The 19,122-nt window shown below is 43.5% G+C and overlaps 1 protein-coding gene across 1 annotated transcript in view; it reads left to right on the top strand.

Annotated features, from left to right (window-relative positions):
* Positions 1-19,122, top strand: part of PTPRT (protein tyrosine phosphatase receptor type T) — a 329,075-nt gene that overhangs the window by 106,911 nt on the left and 203,042 nt on the right. Inside the window, 1 exon segment of the mRNA XM_062589625.1 lies at positions 693-986. Coding sequence (XP_062445609.1) covers positions 693-986 — 294 coding nt within the window.

Here is a 19,122-nt window from a genome sequence, read left to right on the forward strand (position 1 = left end):
AAGGTCCCCAGTGTTCAGATTTACCAGTATCTTTTCAGGCATGTAGCCAGTGGTTTGATTTGAAAAATACATCCTGTCTTTAACCTATATTTTGCTGGGTAAAAATTGCAAAATGAGCAAGCGATTTCAGTTTCCCACACATTACTAGCTGTGTTAAGTATCACACTTCTTTTGGCTGAACTACAACACTGTGATTGATGATCATGATATTCTTCCCCACTGGGCCATGTGACAAGGAAGGGTTGTTACGCTGGAGCCTTTTTGTACCTCGGACAACTTTTATTTGCAGATTCTTCCCTCCCTTCACCCCCCAATATTACCTTGACTGTCGTCGTTCGTGTTCTTAGGGAAGGAAATAAGTGTTAATGCTCTGACCTTTTCAATCTGAGTGCTATGTCTTATTTTAGACAGAGTTTTCTCTGTGGGTACTCTATTTTGCAGTATGTGTTTCTGAACTGGTAATGCTTTTTTCTCCCTGTACACCTGCTATGAGGGTGTTGAATTTTTAGCACAAATATGAGGCCAAATTCTTTTCATTAATGGATTAAACTGTTATGAAAGCTTTGGTAAATGACAGTGGAAACTCTGTCTCTGTAACAGAAGATTTTGGCACAACCTTGCTATGGGTACATAAGAAAAAATGTTACTTTTGATAAAATCCATTCAGGCCTCTCATTTCTTTATGCCTACAGAACCCCCAACACCTATTGCCCCTCCTGAGCTGCTGGCTGTTGGAGCCACCTACCTGTGGATCAAACCCAATGCCAACTCCATCATCGGAGATGGACCCATCATCCTGAAAGAGGTGGAATATCGGACGACCACTGGGAATTGGGCAGAAACGCACATTGTAGACTCCCCTAATTACAAACTGTGGCATTTGGATCCCGATGTGGAGTATGAGATTCGAGTGCTGCTCACTCGCCCTGGAGAAGGAGGCACAGGGCCCCCGGGACCACCGCTCACAACAAGAACAAAATGTGCAGGTAGGGTTTCTCCTGCTTTTTACGCTGTAATGAGGTTCTGGCTCACTTACTAATCCATTAACTAATAGTACTCCACCTCTCCTTATTGTAGCTATATTTCTATAGCAATGTGAATTTATAGTAAGAATTGCGGTATGGCCTGGGGTGTTTTACTTGTTCTTTTTTCCCATAGGCAACTGTTTGAGACTGTCGTTTTCATGCATATAGTGTATTTGCTTGTCAGGCTTCTGGCTACAGTATTTTACTGCTTTCTGTTGAAATGGGCAAGCCAGTGAAAAGGTTTCAGCAATTCTCTGGGAAGCAAATAGATCCTAAGACGACCTACTGTCAAAATTTTGCCCTATAAGAGCATATTGGGATATATGTTATTCTTGGGTAATCATTCATGTTCTCTGTTAAGAAATCAACAGTGCTGTTAAGGGCGTTGAAGTGGTAAGTGTGAAGTTAAGATACATTTTTCTGTCCATTTGGTTCTGATTCTTCTCGTTTCTTCAAAGGAAACGGAACCCTGTGCGATGTCTTCCCCTTGTCTTTTATATTGGAGCAGATCAATTCTGATGAAGGGACAGGAAAAGTCTGTCTTTCTAAACCACATTTGCCCTTCCTGGAAAAACTAAAGGATCACGTTCTCTCATTTTTCAGATATGTTGTCTATTCATGCTGTTTTCACATGATAATCCTTAGGCATTAAGGGAAATCAAGCTCTTTGTATTGCAAAAGAATGAAACAAGCAATTTATTGCCTAGCATTTTTTTCCACCAAACAACTGTCTTCTCGAGGTTTACACTTTTGTAATTTTTGCAAGATTATTATTGTGGTTTGAATAAAGGAGAGAGACTGAAAGACTGAACGAAAGACAAATAAGGGGTTTACAGCAAGTGGATTTAAGTAATGGAGAAATTGCACAAAAGCATTCTCTTTCCAGGTACTGTTTCTGAACAAACAGCAAACCTAAAGTATGAAAGTGGCTTAGAATGCACTAAAACCAGCCCAACACCTTCTTGGGAAGGGACTTAGTACTACATTAGCAGTATTCATGTGCTGGCATAACATGGGAACCACACCAGCACCCTCTTCCCCTGAAGGGAGGGGAAGCCTAGGAAATAAAGAGTGTTTTGAGTGAGGGAAGAAATGTCATTATTGCCTTCTCTTTTTGGTGCAGCGTATAAAACAGGGAATATCTGGTGTCTTTTTGAGATGAATTGGTTAAACAAACTGACAAGCCAACCCTCATGAGGTTTTGGCACATAAGTGTTTGTTGCATTCAGCTCATTGGTACAGACAGATGTTTGGAGGCTTTCCTGTAGATAGCCTGAAAGCATGCAATGATATTTCTGTCCTGACCTGTTCGGAAGGTTGGTAAAAGTTTCTCTACTCATCTTTTGGCTGTCTCCTTGTCTACTTGGCATTGGAGTTGTGGTCTCTAACCTTCAGTGGAAATAACTACGTGAGAGCCTGGGGACTTAAGGACACTAGAGCAAGAAAGAAGAGGTTTGAATTTGAGACCTGTGCTAGTTTTGAAAAGCATTATTGCTTTCTGGTCAAAAATGAACACTCACACCTCATGAAGTCTTGAAGTTGCACCAAGAGATGCATGGTTTTGCAGACTCTTGACAGAGCAGCAGGATTGCACATTGTATACCAGAAGGACAGAGCATAATAATCCTATGGCTTGCCAGTTGCCTGTAGTTAGTGTTGCACTTACTGCTTTGGAAAGTAGCAGCTTCTTTGCATTAGAATGGAAGTCTTTTTGTGTTTGGACATGGCTGGGGCTGTCACTATCACTGCCTGTGCAAAGTGGATGTGCTGGGATATGGTCTGTTCACACATTACGGGTTTGCAGGCACGTTTGCAGCAGCAGCCAAACTTGTCCGTAAAGGTCTATAAAGCTTGCTTTATAGTCTTTATTTGAATTCAGAGGTCAAAGAGAAGATGTTGGCTCTGTGCTTAATGATGTCTTGTAGTGCATCCCAAATTGCTGAGTTTTCTTGCTCTGCCTGAGTATTGACTGTCATCATGAAGGATGATGCAGATGATCTGGCTAATTTGGCTAAGAGGTGCCACACACTGTTTTCCATCCTAATTTACTAATGAAAATCTAACTGGGGGAGGCCATTCCATTAATGTTAATGGTCATACAGAGCTTCTTGAGATTGATGGTGACAGCATTTGTGCTTTGTTTAGGGCATTGAGTGGGAGAAACTATAATGATCTTGATCTAAATATGGTCTCGAAGCAAGGAAGGAAGAGGCTTACCTGGTCTCTTAATGATGTACGGCTTCCTAAAAGTGCCAGCAGAAATGATAGACAAGAAAATGTAAATCATTATTCCAATTTTCATGTGTGGTGGTAGAACTCCTTCAAAATATTCTATTTCTAGGATAATTACATGAAACTTCGCAGTAAAGGTTTTCAAAAATGTCGTGAGTTAACAAAGCAACACTACTGCCTTCATTTTCCTTAGAGTACCTGATGAATTATATCAATTTAAATTGAGTTTGGTTTTTTGTTTTTTATTTTTTATTTTTAAAAATAGTTTCTGGTGAACGATGTTGCCTTTATGCGCATTTTTTGGTTCTTTTTCTTGGTTTTTTTTTTGTAAAGGGGGAAATATCAAACTCCTACACATTAGTTTGCAGTCAGTAGATACTGAAGAAATCCTATTCTACAGTGCTGATATGACTCAGGACCCACCCATACAGACAGCAAAACTGAATGCTGATGTGTTAGTGAAGAGCATCACCTCTACTGGAAGAGTAGTATTTGCTTAGTTGTTTTGTTTACAAGAAGTTGGTGCAACCATAAGCAGAAGGTGTCTGTTGCTTTCTGACATGAAAAATCGACGCCCCTTTACTAAATAATCTCAGTGCCTTTTCTCCTAGACAGTGTATCTTTCTGTGACCTGGAGTCTGAATAACTCATGGGCTAGGCTTTAATTTAGACAGACCCTACAATGCAGTTCTTACTCTCAGCTCCAAACTGGGACAGGGTTTGAGAGGGACCGCACTTCTCTTCTGCATCCCCGCAAGCTGTAGAGGCTCCTTCGCGGAGCAGCCGCTGCCTGCGGTGAGGTTCGCCGCCGCAGACCTGGCTTCGCAGCAGCGGCGTGGGCAGAGGAGCTCGGCCTCAGTCTGGAAAGTCGTTACACCACGACATAACTGTTACCGAGATCATTCATGATCTTCAGATTCTTGGAGCGGAGTGACTGCAAGGTGTTTTCAGAGACTATAAAAAGTTTTCGATTAAATAAAACCTCGTAAAAACGAGTTATGAACCAACTTGCTCTAAATGGCCACAAATAAGTTTTATTAAACTGGATGATATCTTATCTAAACTTTTACAAACACTATGTATCTGTGCATCCATTATCCCCCGGGAATGCTTTCAGCTTTCTACGGGATAACATTACAAGACTTTGTTTATATTTGATCTTTAGAAATAATACTGCAAATTAAGTCCCAGTTTGCATCCTCTCTAAGAAAAGCCAGAAAACATGGGAAAACCTGTCTTTGCAAAGGAATGAGATGTGTGTGTGTGTGTATATATATATTTTATACATACACACACACATATATATATATAAACCCCATATACATATATATATCTATATCTATATATATACACGCATATATATATCCCCCCCTTCATAGAAGATGACTTGGGGCAGGAGCTTGAGACCTGAAGTAGTAACATGTCAGTCAGGGTGAAGAGCTGCCCATCAGGGAATGGGGAGAAAACGACTGCCTTAAGTTAAGACCAGAGACAGGTTTGAGGGCAGTTAAAAGAAAAGAAGATACGAAATTCTAGGTTCTTCCCCCCAAATAATAGGCTGGGGGAGCTGGCAGGAGCAGGGTAATATGTTTGTACCCGGTTCCTAGCCATGCTCTGTACAGCATCATCTCATAGGTGTGGGTTTCTCTGCTGCCTTCCAAAGATCATTCTTTGGAAAGCTGTGATTTGGGAAGGCTGGGCTTCGCTTTTCTTCTGTCTGTCTTTCCTCTTTCCCTGTGGATTTCCCCCTGACACGTTTGTTGCTAGAGAAAGGGAGAAGAGCAAAAGAGTCTCTTTGTCCTCTGGCGGATGGAAGGGGCAGAGACAACCTTGCAAATGAGGCCGTTATTGTGAAAAATTGCCTCTCTGAAAAGCGTTTACCTTCAAGCTGTAAGAACCTGCATGAAAAGCAAGGCCAAACAGGAACATTTAAATGAATATTAATAATGGGACAGAGATAAAATTTTATTTAAAACTAATACTTAGACCTGATTAAAATAATAGCTGAAAAAGCTATCGTGAGCGATAGCCTCTTGGCTTCTTCAGGCTCTGGCAGCAGGAGAGGGAGAAGGTTTAGCGACCCGGAGGTTCGGATGGAGGAAACCTGCTGGTCCGTTACAATGATCCAGCTTAGGGAAGAGAGAAGTTTTGTCCTGAGATGAATATTTTCACACGGCTCTTTTTTTGGCTTCCTTTGGTGCTCCGCGGGTAGAGAGAGGGTAATTCCGCAGGAGGATGCGATCAAACTCCTGGAGAAGGGAGCCGCAGTAAAGATCAATACTCAATTTCTGTACTTAGTCTAGGGAAATAAAAGTTAGTCCTGAACCATGTGACTGAAATGCTTCCCTAAAAGCTTTCTGGATAAAGCAGCCGAGATAAATGCAAAGAAGCTGTACTTTCCAGGTTCGATCAGACGTTGCAGAAGAATTGGAAAGGCTTTTCCTCTTCGCTAAGAGTTAAAAGGTACGCTGCTGCACAGGGTCTTGTTAAGTTTGTGAATAATAAGAAACTTTGCTTTTTCTGGGTGGTCAAGAGTACGTTTTCATATTTTAGGGAAAAGCTTTCAGTCTTGGTTGCTCTGTTACAAATGTTAGAAAAATGAGTACAGTGTAATCATGAAACACACAAGCTGAACAACCCGAAGGTTATTTTGCTCTAATCTGAGTTGATGTGAGTTGCTGTAACAAAAGGTTTGCTGTAACAAAATAGTTCTTACTGATTTAGCTTGTTCACATGTTGATGCTGAAAAATAAGAGTCAGAGTTGCTATCCTGGTTCCCTCATTTTTGAAGCTAAAACTCTAGACACAATAAAAGTGGGAAAATGCTTCCTAGAACCCTTTAAGTGTTAGTCAAAGTGCTACAGAAGTGGCCTACTAAGTGGTTCGCAAGAGAGGCTGTACAGCTGCGGCGTAGGTGTGCTAGATCACAAATTTGTTTCACCTTGAAATTACTCTAAGCTTTCTCCTGAACATCATTTTATAATTAATAGGGAATTCAGTGTAACTCTTAAGTCCTCCAACTTCCGTAGCTTTGAATGTGCATAACTGGGAACATAGATGCTTATTTAGCAGAAATGCATACTTCAGAAAAACACTTCTAAAAATCCTAGTGGTGACTGCAAACCTTACTGGGGTTTCCTGTTTTCGGTTTTTGTTGAGAAATGCTGTGAGGGGCTTGCTTTTCTTAGCTTAAAAAAAACATAGCTCCTGCAGTGCCTGTTGCATCTGTGTTAGTTTCTGCCCTTTTGGTAAATTCCTGGAAACAGCATTTTGCGTGTGACTGGGAAACGTGTTGCGGTTTAATGCGCGCATCCCGCAAAGCCCATGGGACCGGGAGCTGTTTTTTAGTAACTTTGTTCGTTACCTTTAACATTTTGTTGATGATTGAAACTCTGCTTTCATTCCCCCTCCGTAGCCTTTGGCATGTCAGCTAGAGAGATAAGACCTCTGAGTTAAGAAAATACGATATTCCTTCTTTTTGATCCTTGATCCCCAATTTGTGCCTGGAAATGCAGCCTAGCAGCTATGTGGAAAGATAGGGGTTTCATCTATATCATATCCCAGGGGCTTAAGTCTCTTTATGTATAAGATGATAATCTTCCCTGTCACACTGATTAAATAGATAGGCGATGTGCCCTTATTTTCCACTTCATCCATGCCCCCTCCCCACTTCTGTATCTTTTTCGGAGCAGAAGGGCAGCACCTGCCCTTTAGGTAACAGCTTAAAGAAAAGGTGGAGTGTTCCTTGCAGGCATTTGTGACCTTGAGCAGTCAGGATTGGCATGCTTTCCTTGTCTCTCTGTGTCAGCTTTTAACTTCTGTCAGCCCCTAATGTACCTTCAGACCTCCTAGGACAACCCAGGCACGGCCTCACCTTCCGCTGCAGAGCTTCAAGGGAAGTAACATATTTTTCTGGAGTCTCCTCAAGTTGGTGAGATGCAGTTGATTACCCCATATAGGGGTGTGCAGGGAAAATCCATCTCTTGGAAGACTTAAAAATAACAAATTAGATGTGTTGGCTATAGAAATTTGGTCCAAATGGAAAGCTGCCTTTGAAAGAACAGAGGATGGATTGTAGTTAACTGTGAAGAGAAGGTAGTGGAGAAAGATTGAAGCAAGAAGCAGCTACTTTGTCTAGGATTTGACAACAGTGATGGACCTGTACAAAACAGAAGGAATTCAGGAGCAGAAAGGGGGATAATTAAACGTGCAAGCTGGAAGCAAGGTGTTTTAGTGCACTTTGGGTGACTGACCCAATACAGGATGTCATTAGAGCTGGCAAGACGCTGAGTATGAGTTGAGAGCTCAGTACATCCAAAGTTCAGGCACTGAATTCAGTGATTTGGAGGCGCCGCTGCGCTGAGGAAAGGCTCAGATTTACTGCTGAAGAGCCTCGGTGAGCCATAAATCTGGTATTTGTTTCCAGCAGTGGCCGATGCCTGATAATTCCCGAGCGTAGCAAAGCCTGCCCATGTTACTTCTAACCAGCTGAGCGCCGAGGTGCATACGGCAAGGATATTTCTTATCCTGACCCCTGCAGGAGCTCGGCTCTTGTCCTCAAGCATGGGGGTTGATTACCCTTATCTTAGTCTACATAAATACAGCTTTTAATGCAGAGGCAGTCATAATAGTACTTTGGTCTGGCTTTTATTTCCAGACGGATTTTGCTCATGTGATGGGTTTAAATTCTCAAGATTTATTTTTATATATATATATATTTGTTTTTATCTGTACAGGCAGTTTGTTATCCGCACACATTTTTTATTCTTATTTATCGGTATGGAGTCTAGTTATTCATTTCCACATCAGACTCTGCAGTGGTGGGGTTTAATTTAATGGCTTTCTATAATGTGGTTTGAATATAGCATTATTTTCCGAGAGGGCAAGCTGGTCGGTAAGAGGAGAGCTTTCACAAAGGCCTTAGGCTTTCATGCTGAGAAGATGAATTGTTGCTAATGATGCGACCTTGTGACTTCTTCTGAGGGCAGTGAACCCATCTAGTACCTACTTTCATGCCAGCTGAACAGTCCGCTGTCTTGTGTGGTATTTCTTGGCCTCTGAGTTCAGTGGTTGCGGTCCAAAGAGCCTTGTATAGTCCTAATCTGAAGAGGCCAAAAGGAAAACAAGGCCTGTTGGTTGCTGTAGGAAGGTAGGGGTCTGGTAACATGTCCTCATGCTGTATTTACCCACAGCAGATTTCAGGAATGGGGGGAAACCATGTACATGTGTGACAGTACTTAAGCTCTGGAGTAGGTTGCCTAGAAAAGATCTAGAGTTGCTGTCAGTGGACATTTTTAGGAGGCTTTAGACCAGTCTGAAATGGTTAAAGTAGAGCTGATCCGTCTTCTGGGCAGCAGGGCAGTGTAAACGTTCTTCCACGTCTGCCCTCGCCATGCACGCACTACTTGCTAGAATATAAGTTTATTTGTTGCCTGGTGAAGCCAGCAGGAGAGCAGTCGCCAAGAAGACCTCCTGCCTTTGCATTGCGTTTCTCTCTGGAACGTAGAAGTTTCTCAGTAATTCCTTTAACCCCACGCTCTGTTGTGTTGGGCTCAAATCCCTGAGCACCAGTGGATTTAGCAGCATTGCAAGTTTGAAGCAGCTGAGAATTGGGTGTGTGAGGAGCACTTTTCAAAGTGAAGATGGTTTTGAATGAATATTAACTGACTGCAGAGCTCATTTGATTTTTCTCTTGTTGCAGTTTTTCCAGGTTGCATCACCACTCAAAACACACTTAGCTTGCTTGAAGGCTGTGTCCAAGCAGGTCCCTGGCTAGAAAGTGGGACCCACTTCAGTGGTTTCAGATTTTCTGTACCAGAGTCTGGGCAAAAACAGTTACACAGAGAGCTTAAAATTGCATTAAATTCAGTGTTAATGAACACCCCAGTTAATGAGGGAGCTGGGTCCCCATCGTTGTGCGTAGCACAGCAGACATCGTTTGAATTTCCGTATACGCCTTCAGATAACCACTTGCATGATTCCTATTTTTCAGCTTGCTTAAAGAAACTTTGAAGAAGAGAGGGAAACAAAATAAGCGGATATTTGACATGTTAATAGCTGCTTTTCTCTTTGCTTAGGCACTTCCATTTCAACAATCTCAATTTGAGGGTGTCTGCAGCGTGGTCCTAAAAGTTTTGCTTCGTACGGCTCTATCCTCAGCTTGGGTGAAGCTGCCTTTGCTGTACTGAAGTCAGCGTTTTACACCTGCTGAAGCTCTGCCCCACCATTTGCAGTGACGGGCCAGGCACTTTTTCCATGATTGTCGCTCAGTCCCCTGCTAAAAGCAATTTATTTAAATTGCACGGTGTCTTTTAGCCTTCAGTTAAGTGGCATCTTTCATAAAGCTCCATCCCTTATTACCATGTTATTACTGCTTCTGTTAGGTTTTTTTTTTTTTGAGGGTGCAATAAAGTGATGGTTTCCAGATGTTGCTTTATGCTAGTGTGAAAAGCCCCGCTCGTGGGAGGAACCTGGGGGGGATAACGCTCCGAGTGTCATCTTGCCGCGCATGTGTTAAGCATTGAACTTCACTGAGGAGCAACCAAAGGGAGGTTTCTGTTTCTTTGCTGCATGTAATATATGCCGTAACTCATTCGAGGAGTGAAAAGACAGGCCCAGTCTTGGAAAGCGTTTAAGCTCGGGGGATTTGCATAGGCAGGATCCTGTCTTTGTCCTGGGACAAACACGACTCGCTGCTTCCTGTTTACGGCCCTCTTTTTGCTTCTCCAAAGACAGCTGAAATGTAAATGCCTTTCATTTCCAAATGCATTTTTAATGTACACAACTGTGCTAAGAAGCACTCAAATAATAAGAGGCATTTAGAGTTTACACGCTCAAAGTGCCCAATTTTAAGCATTTCAAAGAATAAAGTGCACTTTAATTGGCTTTCTTGGAAGCTCTAATGTGTAATAGAAGCAGCAAGGCAGGGGCCGAGTGGAGAAGGACACTGCATTTTTAATCCCATGCTATGTTTTTCATCCTGAGATATTTGTAAGACATTTAGGAAGAGTTTATTTCCTTACATGTTTAGTCATTTTACATTTTGTCATGAATATTTTACCCTTTTATTTTTCCCGTTGGTCCCTGAAATATTGAAGTGAACAGGACTCCTTACTTAACGCTCGCCTACGTTCCTGTATCCCCGGGGGTCTTGTGCAACTTAGAAAAACCAGCACTGAGGTCTTGAATACTATTGCAGAACCAGCAGATGGAGTCAGGGAGTACAAAACACGGATTTTTGTGCTGGGGGGCCACGTGTGTACATAGGTACAGCGCGGTCTTCAGTACCTTTAGCAACTCTGATCCTTTTTTTGTCCTCGTGGGTTTCCTGGGATTAAGCCTGATGATGCTTCAGGCTTAATTACAGAGAGAGGAAGCTTTGCATCCTTCTACAATTTCCATGTTTCACCTGCACTCACCTTTATGCAAAGGTGTATTGCTAAAACATCTTGTGTGGTTGAACTTAAGCTGTAAGCTTAGTCACCAGCCTAATTCTTTGTTATTCCACTGACAAGCAAGGAAATGCTCCAAACTCCTTTACGTTGTCTTTTGCTTTTTTGTTTTATAATCTTAAAGTGGAAATTTGAATTCAGGGCTTTTCCTGTGAAGCAAACTCTCCTAAAAGCATGTGTGTTTTTTCTTTAATCACTAAAACAAAAGGGCAGCACTGCTGGCTCTTCTGGGCTTCTTCAAAATACAAAGCAGTGGAAGTGTGGAATATTTCATGAGTTTAGAAGTTGTGGTGTTCACGCAGACTTGCAGCTATGACCATATCAAAGGACTCAGCCGTTGCTAGAGAGGCATACGGGCCTGAGCATGAAAATCAGACTGACGCTTGGTAAAATGTCGTTCACTCTCGAGCTACAAGTCCCCCTTCTAGCTGCCAATAATTCTTGAATTATTATAGCACCAACATCTTCGTGCGTGGACCATTGGAAAGGGTATACAAAGAAACCCTAACTCACATGATTGCAAAGTCTGCACACCAGAACATCACCCTTCCTTCCCTGTGGCACTTTCAAAGGTTTTCCTGCATCTATTGAAGAAAGGAAAAAGCAGCAGGAAGGAAGTAGGACTTGTAAATATAGCCAAACCTCCAGGGGCTGATTTTTTTCAGTTAATGAGGGTTGATGAAATATTCTCGAGATTGAAAGACTAGGATTATGTATCAAGGAAGTTCATCACTTTGAAGACAAAGCCTTAAAGTGGTAGAATTTTTCAACCTGGAATTCTTAAAATACATTTATTTTACTAATGTTTTTAATCAGAAGATAAATTGTTGACATTAAGTTGTCTTTTTTTTTAACAGAGGAATTTAGGATGTCAAGCTCAAGAGAAGGAATATTGTACCTAAGGCAACTTTAAGTATGAGCTACAGGATGTATAGGAATGAAATTATACCTATTAATAACCATTTCTTTCCAACTGGTTTTGTTTTCCTCAGATGGATTATTCGTTAACCTAGTATAGAATAAATCTTTCCCTTTGCTCTTTTATAGGGCACATTACTATAATGTTTATTTTTACATTCATAACACATTCTTCTGCAAAAAGATGCATGTGATTCTTTTTTCTGGGCAGAATCTCATTGTAACTAGCAGAATGGTGTCCAGAAGCAAATCAAGGGTTGTGATTTTTTTTTTTTTCCTTTTGTATAGAATTAAAACCATGGTATGCCAGTTCAGACGATGACCTTGCTGCTATAAGAAGACCTAAAGGCCATCAGGTTACTGTCTGATACACGTGATGGATTAAAATCCTGATGTGATGTCTGCTCCAGTCGTGGTGTTGCCTTTTTCCTTATGTAATTTGCTTTGTGTTGACTGCGAGGTTTTGGATGATAACCATCAAGTTCCTTCTCATATTAGTTTCAGTCATAAAACTTTATTTTTCGCCATGTCAAAGCTCTTTAGTCTAATCTCTCTCCCACCCTTCTAAAGAAATCAAGAGCTGGGGAGTTGAGAGATGAACTTTGCAGCATCTGACATAAACCATGTAAGTAGGAATTTGTTCTGTATCTAGTGTTGGTGCTCTCATCTGTGTTGTGGAGCTGCTTTCCATTGGCGTTGGCCGCAGTTAGACATGTGCACAGCAACTCCAGACCCCCACCTTCTGCCAGCCTGCTCTCCCTGCCTAGCGAAGGCTCGCGCCAGCAGTGTATAACTTTCTCCCAGTGCGGCTGGCACAGCAGAGCAAATGTTTACTTCTCAAGCAGAAGCAAATAGCTCGGCATCTGAGAGCAGGACTCCCGTCCTGTGCAAGCAGGTGCCTCGTGCAATGCTGGTACGCTGTGCTGGAAGCTGGTGAGGACTGTGGAGTGCTTTCTCCAAGTCTGTTACATCAGGGGTGAAGGAGCCGGCCCCAGGCTGCTGGTGCTTCCGGGGCAATCGCGCTGGGTTCCCTGCTGTTGGTGACTGCTTCTCCGTCCTTATGTGTCTCTGTGTATGTCTCAATGTTAAAGGTACTCTTGCTTGTAAGAGCAAGATCACTGAGATCTGAGACATGCTCTCCAAAGCTGATCATGGTGGCCTGTGCTGAAAGTGATGTGACTGTGCTAAGCTACTCGTTAGGGTAAAGCGATGTACCTGTGTGCTGACAGCATGATCTCTTAGCTTGTTACTCTTGCCTTTTCCCTGTGAATGCAGTGTCCCTTGGCAGCAAGACGCTGAGATGATTTAAAAGTAAGTGCTGTTGATTAAGGGGATGGCAGAGCATTGCCTGTGAGGCAGATGCCTTAAGGGTAGGTAACGTTGTCAAAAGTGCAATGTAAGAAACTGAAAAGAAAGGAGTGGGGATGTTTCTACCCTACTTTTACCCTACTCCAAAATATTCCAAAAAACGTTTTCAATAACATGCTATCTGCTGGGGTGTGTTTCTTGTTGTGGATTGCTCCAGTGCCATTAAATTGCTTTGTGCAGGAAAAGAGATTTTTTTTCTGCTTCAGAAATTTTATATCTGCTTGATGAAAGTTAAGGTGGTGAAGTGCTTTTATCCCAGAATAAAAATGCTGGAACTTTCACTTGTAGGTCAGCTCTAAAGCCACAGTGTTGCCGTTCTGGATTTCCTTGACTGACTCCTCCCGTTTGCAGCGCCCAGCCATAAAATGTTCACCCTGCGTCTTAGCTGCTGAGCTTGTTGGGGCAGAGTGTCTGCCAGTACTGGTCTGTATGGTGCCTAGCACAGCAGATCCCTTTTTGTCTTTATCGGAGGGCAGAGGCTCATCTTCCATTTTTCATGAATAAATAAGCCAAGTCTTTTATTGCTAGCTAAGTGTTTATCATCCAAAGCTGAATTACAGCATTTGTTTCATTTAGAAGCTGTTTCTAGAATACGTTTAACACTAGCAGCAAGATACTATATTTTTTGCAAGCCTCTAATGTGAGAAAGGGGAAATGGGAGGAGTTGTATAAACTCAGAACGTACCTGAATCTCAATTTTAGATAATAAAGACGGTAGTATAATGAATTAATATAAAATCAGTCTGCATATGTTCTGTAAAGCAGAGGGTTTGTCTAGCAAAAGTAGCTGCGAGTGCTGCTTGATCTGATGTTTGCACAGCCATGCTGGGCATTTGTGTATGTGCAAAAGCTGGAAATTCATGCTCAAAAGTCTTTTGCATAAGACTGGTGCTGGCTGGGACAGATCTTCATTTATATATGCTACAGAGTACCTAAACCTGGGCTTCATAAATATGAGTAGCCATTCAAAAATATTGTAAGGAATGGCTAGTGAGTTTTGCTTTTTTCCATCTGTATTTCTCTCATTCATGGTATGGAAAGGGACCTTGCATGCAAGTCACCCATAATTGCTGTAGTGTGTCTGCGATTAGCTAGTTCTGTGTCTGGCCAGTGTTAGTCTCTACTAACCATGAACTATGGTTCATGAACTATGGTTATGGTCTACTATTAAACCATAGTTTAATGGGTGAAGTAAAAGGGCATAGGAGGTGCTATGCTGTTCATTTTACAGAAATGATGCAAATTTTCCTTGTAAGGAGTATTGGCAAGAATAACGTTAGGGCGACAGGATGCCACAACCCTACGGAGAGGAGGCACGCTTGTGTCCGGGGGTAGAATCACGTGCTAGGTTTCCAGACCAAAGAAACGGCCCAGTTTCTTCCCTGGTGCAGGGAAAGGAGGCCTCGGAGCTGCGGGGCAGGTGCTTTCTGCGTTAGTGCTGCTGGAGACGGGCCCGCGGCCTGGTTGCTCCTGGGGCTCGGGGTAACGCTGCCCTCCCTGTTGCGATGGAAGTGCTGAGCTGGGGGAAGCCAGGCTGAGAGTTCGTGCTCTCGGCATAAGTGACCCATTAGTGCAAACAGGTGTGACAGGGTTTCTGAACAAAGTTGTGTGTGATAGCTGCTGTAAGCAGAGTGAAGAGTTAGACACCAACATACGTTTTTTGTCTCCATCTCCTCTTTGTTCTCCTGCCGTTTCGGCGTGGGATGGTGAGGGCTGCAGCCGATTTGGCCCCTTCTCCCCTTTGAGTTATGTCTTCTCACCTTTCTCAGTGTCTTTCCTCTCCAAAATCAGTGTCCGTGTTTTTTTTTTCCTACCTGACTGGCAAACTACGACCTCCAGCTGCCGTTAAACACCTTGTGCGCGCTCGGTCGAGCCTGCCCTGCTCGCCCTCGCGCCCGGCCGATCGGCCGGCCCGCTCCGGCCGGCCCGCGCGCCTCTCGGCGAGCCCCAGCGGCGCTGCGCTTAACCCGCGCGCGCCCGCCCGGGGGCCGCTGGATCGCGTACGTCCCGCTCCAATAAATACCTCTGGGAAGAGGGTGGCTCTGGAGGCTTGGAAGAGAAAACAGGCCGAGGTGAAACTGGTGCCTGAGTTGTAGAAATCTCCTCTGTTTGCCGCAGAAGGACAAAAAGTACTACGTTGTGCAAAATATGTGAAATAGAGGAAAAACACAGGAATCATGAAATGGCAGTGTCAGACAGTGTGCTTGAATATGTTGAAAGAGGAGAGGAGTGCTTTTAAATCCAAATACCTTTAAGAGTTCAGGAAACAAATCCTGCCTTAGATTGTCCCCTGGGTTAAGGACCAGGGTGCTGGCGCTACATCACCTTCGTGATTTTCTATGATTTTGCCTTCTTCAAAGGAGAGTCAGACGGCAGTGGCAAACCTGCCGAGCGCCGTCTCCATGCCGCTGCAGGCTGCCAAGTTGTGGGTTCGGAGCGCAGAGGTAACAACAACGTGGTCAGGCTCTGGGTGGCAAAGCTCAGTGATTTCCAGATGATGTTGACAGGTCTGTCCTCAAAACCCCTTTCTGCTTTGCTTCTGTGGTATTTATGATGGTTACAGTACTGTCGGTCCGAAGAGCTCAACAGTCCTGAGTCAGAAACCAACCGTCTCTCCCCAACCCCTGCCACGCATCCTCACTAAATTTGATCTACATTTCATTTATTTTAAACCTTATATTTGCTTTTCTTTTCCTGAGTACATGCCAGTCACACACTGAACGTTCAATCTCCATGCAAAAATGCAGACATCGACCTTCCCTGCTGGCAGGCTGCCGGACGTACTCCTGCTCGGAGGCGGCCTGGGGAACGCACCATTGCTCCGCTGCAGGAGTGAAGACCTTTCCCGAGTGACAAAATGGCAACTCCGCCTGTGGTGGCCCAGGGGGTATGTGGCAGAGAAAAAGGAAAGTTTATTTCAGTTGTGTGATGGCTGCACGTCTAGTTTGGTGCATTTTGCTAAAACTGATTTATCTGAGCTTCTGTCCGTTTGCCCTCTCCCCATGCACGGGCAGCCCCGAGGGAGTCAGCGGGCGGTGGGATGAGGGGCTGGAGTTCTGCGCCCCAGCTTAGAGCATCAGAGGAGCTACCTGTTCCTCAACCTCAAAAATCTGCTGAAAAAGCAGGATTCTTTCAGCTTCTACATTTACTCCTTTTGGCGTACCCACGGGGGATGGCAGAAGGTCCTTCGCCTGCTCCACATCTGTTTTCAGGGAGCACCAGGACTGCCCTTGCTGCTGCCTCAGAGAAGCAGCGCTGTGGCCTCTAGCAGCTCCTTTGAGCCTTCTGAGTTTCTTGCAAAGGTATCCACCAAATTATACTTCTTGCAGTAATTTCATCATGAAAAGTATTTTCGTGGGCTGTGTGGAGAGGCTTGTGGAGAATGTTCCCGGTTTGAAGGGGAGAATGGGAGCCTCAGGAATTGTGCCAGGCAGGGTGATCTGAAAAGCTTTACGCTTCCTGCGTTGCTGAGACAACATATGGGTGTCAAGATGTAACACACTAGAGAGACAGTTATAAGGGCAGATTTGACATGAAGTTTCAGAACCGCACAGCTTCTTGGCAGCCTTCATGTTGCATTGTACCAGCCTTTTTTGTATAAAGCTATTATGGGATTAATATGCAGTGCTTGACTTTCGGGGAGGAACGGTGGATGTTGCCAGTGCTGTGGAGTTCGCCGTGGATACGACAAGGCTGGGCTGAGTGCTGTTCAACTTTTACATTATCATCTGTCACTTCTGTTTCCTTTATTTTCTTCAAATTTTATTATCTTTTTCTTCTAGTGAAAAAGCAGTATTTGAATTTCAGAGCCGAGCGGGTGCTTCGTTCTCGGGGGAATAAGAGCTCGGTTTCTCCTCCCTCAAAGCATGGTCTCAGATCTCTATTTCCTTTAAGTGCTGCACCAGCTTTCAGCTCTTGAGTGGCTGCTTGCTTTGACTGGTGTGTTAGGTGGGTAGGGAGTCCTGCTGCCTTCAAATCCTGCCTCTTGTGCTAGGAGGCTCAGGTGTCACTGAGCAAGGTTTTTCATCCTGCAGCTTGTGTAGTCTGGAAGACCTTTGGGTTATAATTAAACATCATCTAACCTGCATGCTCTGGTATACAAAGCATTTTCAAATCTTAGTTCAACCATTATGACAGTCCTTAGATATGATTGAATGACACTGGGACAAATTACCTGAAAATCTGAACTATTTGTTCATAGTTCATACATTTGCGCAGGTACAGGGAGGAGGAAGTAACTTCTGAATAAAATGTATAGCAATTAAATATCTAAGCAATGTCACTTGCTTGGTAGCAGCTGTAGGGAAGATCTCATTATCTGATACCATGTAATATATTCTTTATGATAGTGGAAGTTGGAGACATTTTGTTTCTGTACTACATCCCATAGAGTAACTGATGCCTAGCCTGTGCGCGCGTGCGTACGTGTGTTAGTGCTCAGGAGGAGCTGCAGTCTTGGTGTCTAGGCTTGGGGAGCTTGATCTGTATCGGAGGCTCATAAAAGTTGAAATGATACCAATAAATATGGCAAGAGGCATAAAACGCAGTGAGAGCATCGGTACGTCTTCATGTCACAGCCTGGCAACTCAGTGAAGGTGCTTTGCCCTTCTGCGTTCTGCTCGTGTGTATGTACGCAGCCAGGCTCCTAGCCGCCCTGGTGAAAAAAGGACAGGGTCCAGCCACCAGCTATTACAATTGACTTTAAGCAGTGACATTTCTCCCTCTTGCTTCCTCTGATGATCAATTTTATTCATTACGTTACTGTATTCATTTATATAGTAAGTCTGAAATTGAAAAAAGTAGTCTAAAATTTTTACTGTTTTCATTATAGCCAAGGTTGAGGGAACAGATGAAAGAGGAAAAACCTCCTAATTGCTGGCTAATTTTAAGCATTGCCTGTTTTATCCAGTGTTATTCCTAAGTGCCTCGGCACCCTCACCACATTTTGTGCTGAACTGATATGCTCAGGTTCCCCTTCAGTCTAAAGTTTGTTCCTTGGGGTTACTCTCCTTGTGAGGATATTTGGTGACCAAGTGAAAGGAAGAGCCAGAAGACTAGTGTTAAATATATTGGTGTTCAGATATGAACTGTTAGTGGAGTAATTGAAGTGGAGGAGCTGCAATGAGATTTTTCTGTTGTAGAGATGTTAAATGTAGAAATGTTGTTGTAAGAAATGTAAGTGTGATGGGGAAATACAGAAACTTTCTGTTTAGCCTTCTGTGTCAATCAGTGCTGAAGAGCTGTTTTCTTTATGATAATGTCTTCAAGTATCAATAACATGCACGCGGTTGTATGTTACAGTACTTCATTTTAATTGAACATCCATTAGAAACAGTTAAAGAGCTGATGGGACGGATATTGCAGCAGGAAATATTATGGCACATTTAGAAATGGAAAAGACAAGAGCGTGTTGACTTCAGTGTTTGCTGTGACGAACCTTGTGTGCTCTGGGACACGCTTGTTGCTGCTTTTGCCTGCAGAAACTCGGTGATATATCACAGCTCAGTTTGGTAAATCTTCCTCTGGGGACCAGTTTGTCACTGAAACACCCTGGTGAGGCAGATGCAACCAGCCTTGGCTGCATTAACCAGCTGTTGCTGGAGCACACTGGTGCATACGAGATCTGAGTGTGGCCCCTTGGCCAGAAACAGAAGTGCCTGGTTAGATAGGGGCCCGGGACCAGGATGCGAACGGAGGGGCTGGGGCGCCTCGGGGCTTGGGAGCCCATGCCAGCCTTTCAGTGAACAAGTGGACTTTCTTCCAGAAGGCCTTGTTGAAGTGCAGAGCCATCCGCAGGCAGTTGGGGGCAGAGGAATATATCTACCCATCTGTTTCTTCTGCCCATAGCTGTTTCTTCTCAAGATGATTAAGCACAGTTGGAGTTAGGGAGGTAAAAGGAGAGATAAGGATGCACAGTAAAATAACTTCCACAATCCTTTGATCTCAGGCTCTGGTCGTGGTGGGAATTACGTTTGCCTTTATTTGACTGCTTATTTATTTATCTGTCTGTTTTTGGCGTGTTTCCCATTCAGTGAGTTTTCACTTCTTTGCGTTGGCCTTTCTTGAAATTGGAGACTTTTTTTCTGGCTTTTTGGATGTACTCCCTACAGGGTCACCAGGCTGTAACC

This window comes from Rhea pennata, chromosome 16 (assembly GCF_028389875.1).
Source record: "Rhea pennata isolate bPtePen1 chromosome 16, bPtePen1.pri, whole genome shotgun sequence".
NCBI classification, from domain to species: Eukaryota; Metazoa; Chordata; class Aves; order Rheiformes; family Rheidae; genus Rhea; species Rhea pennata.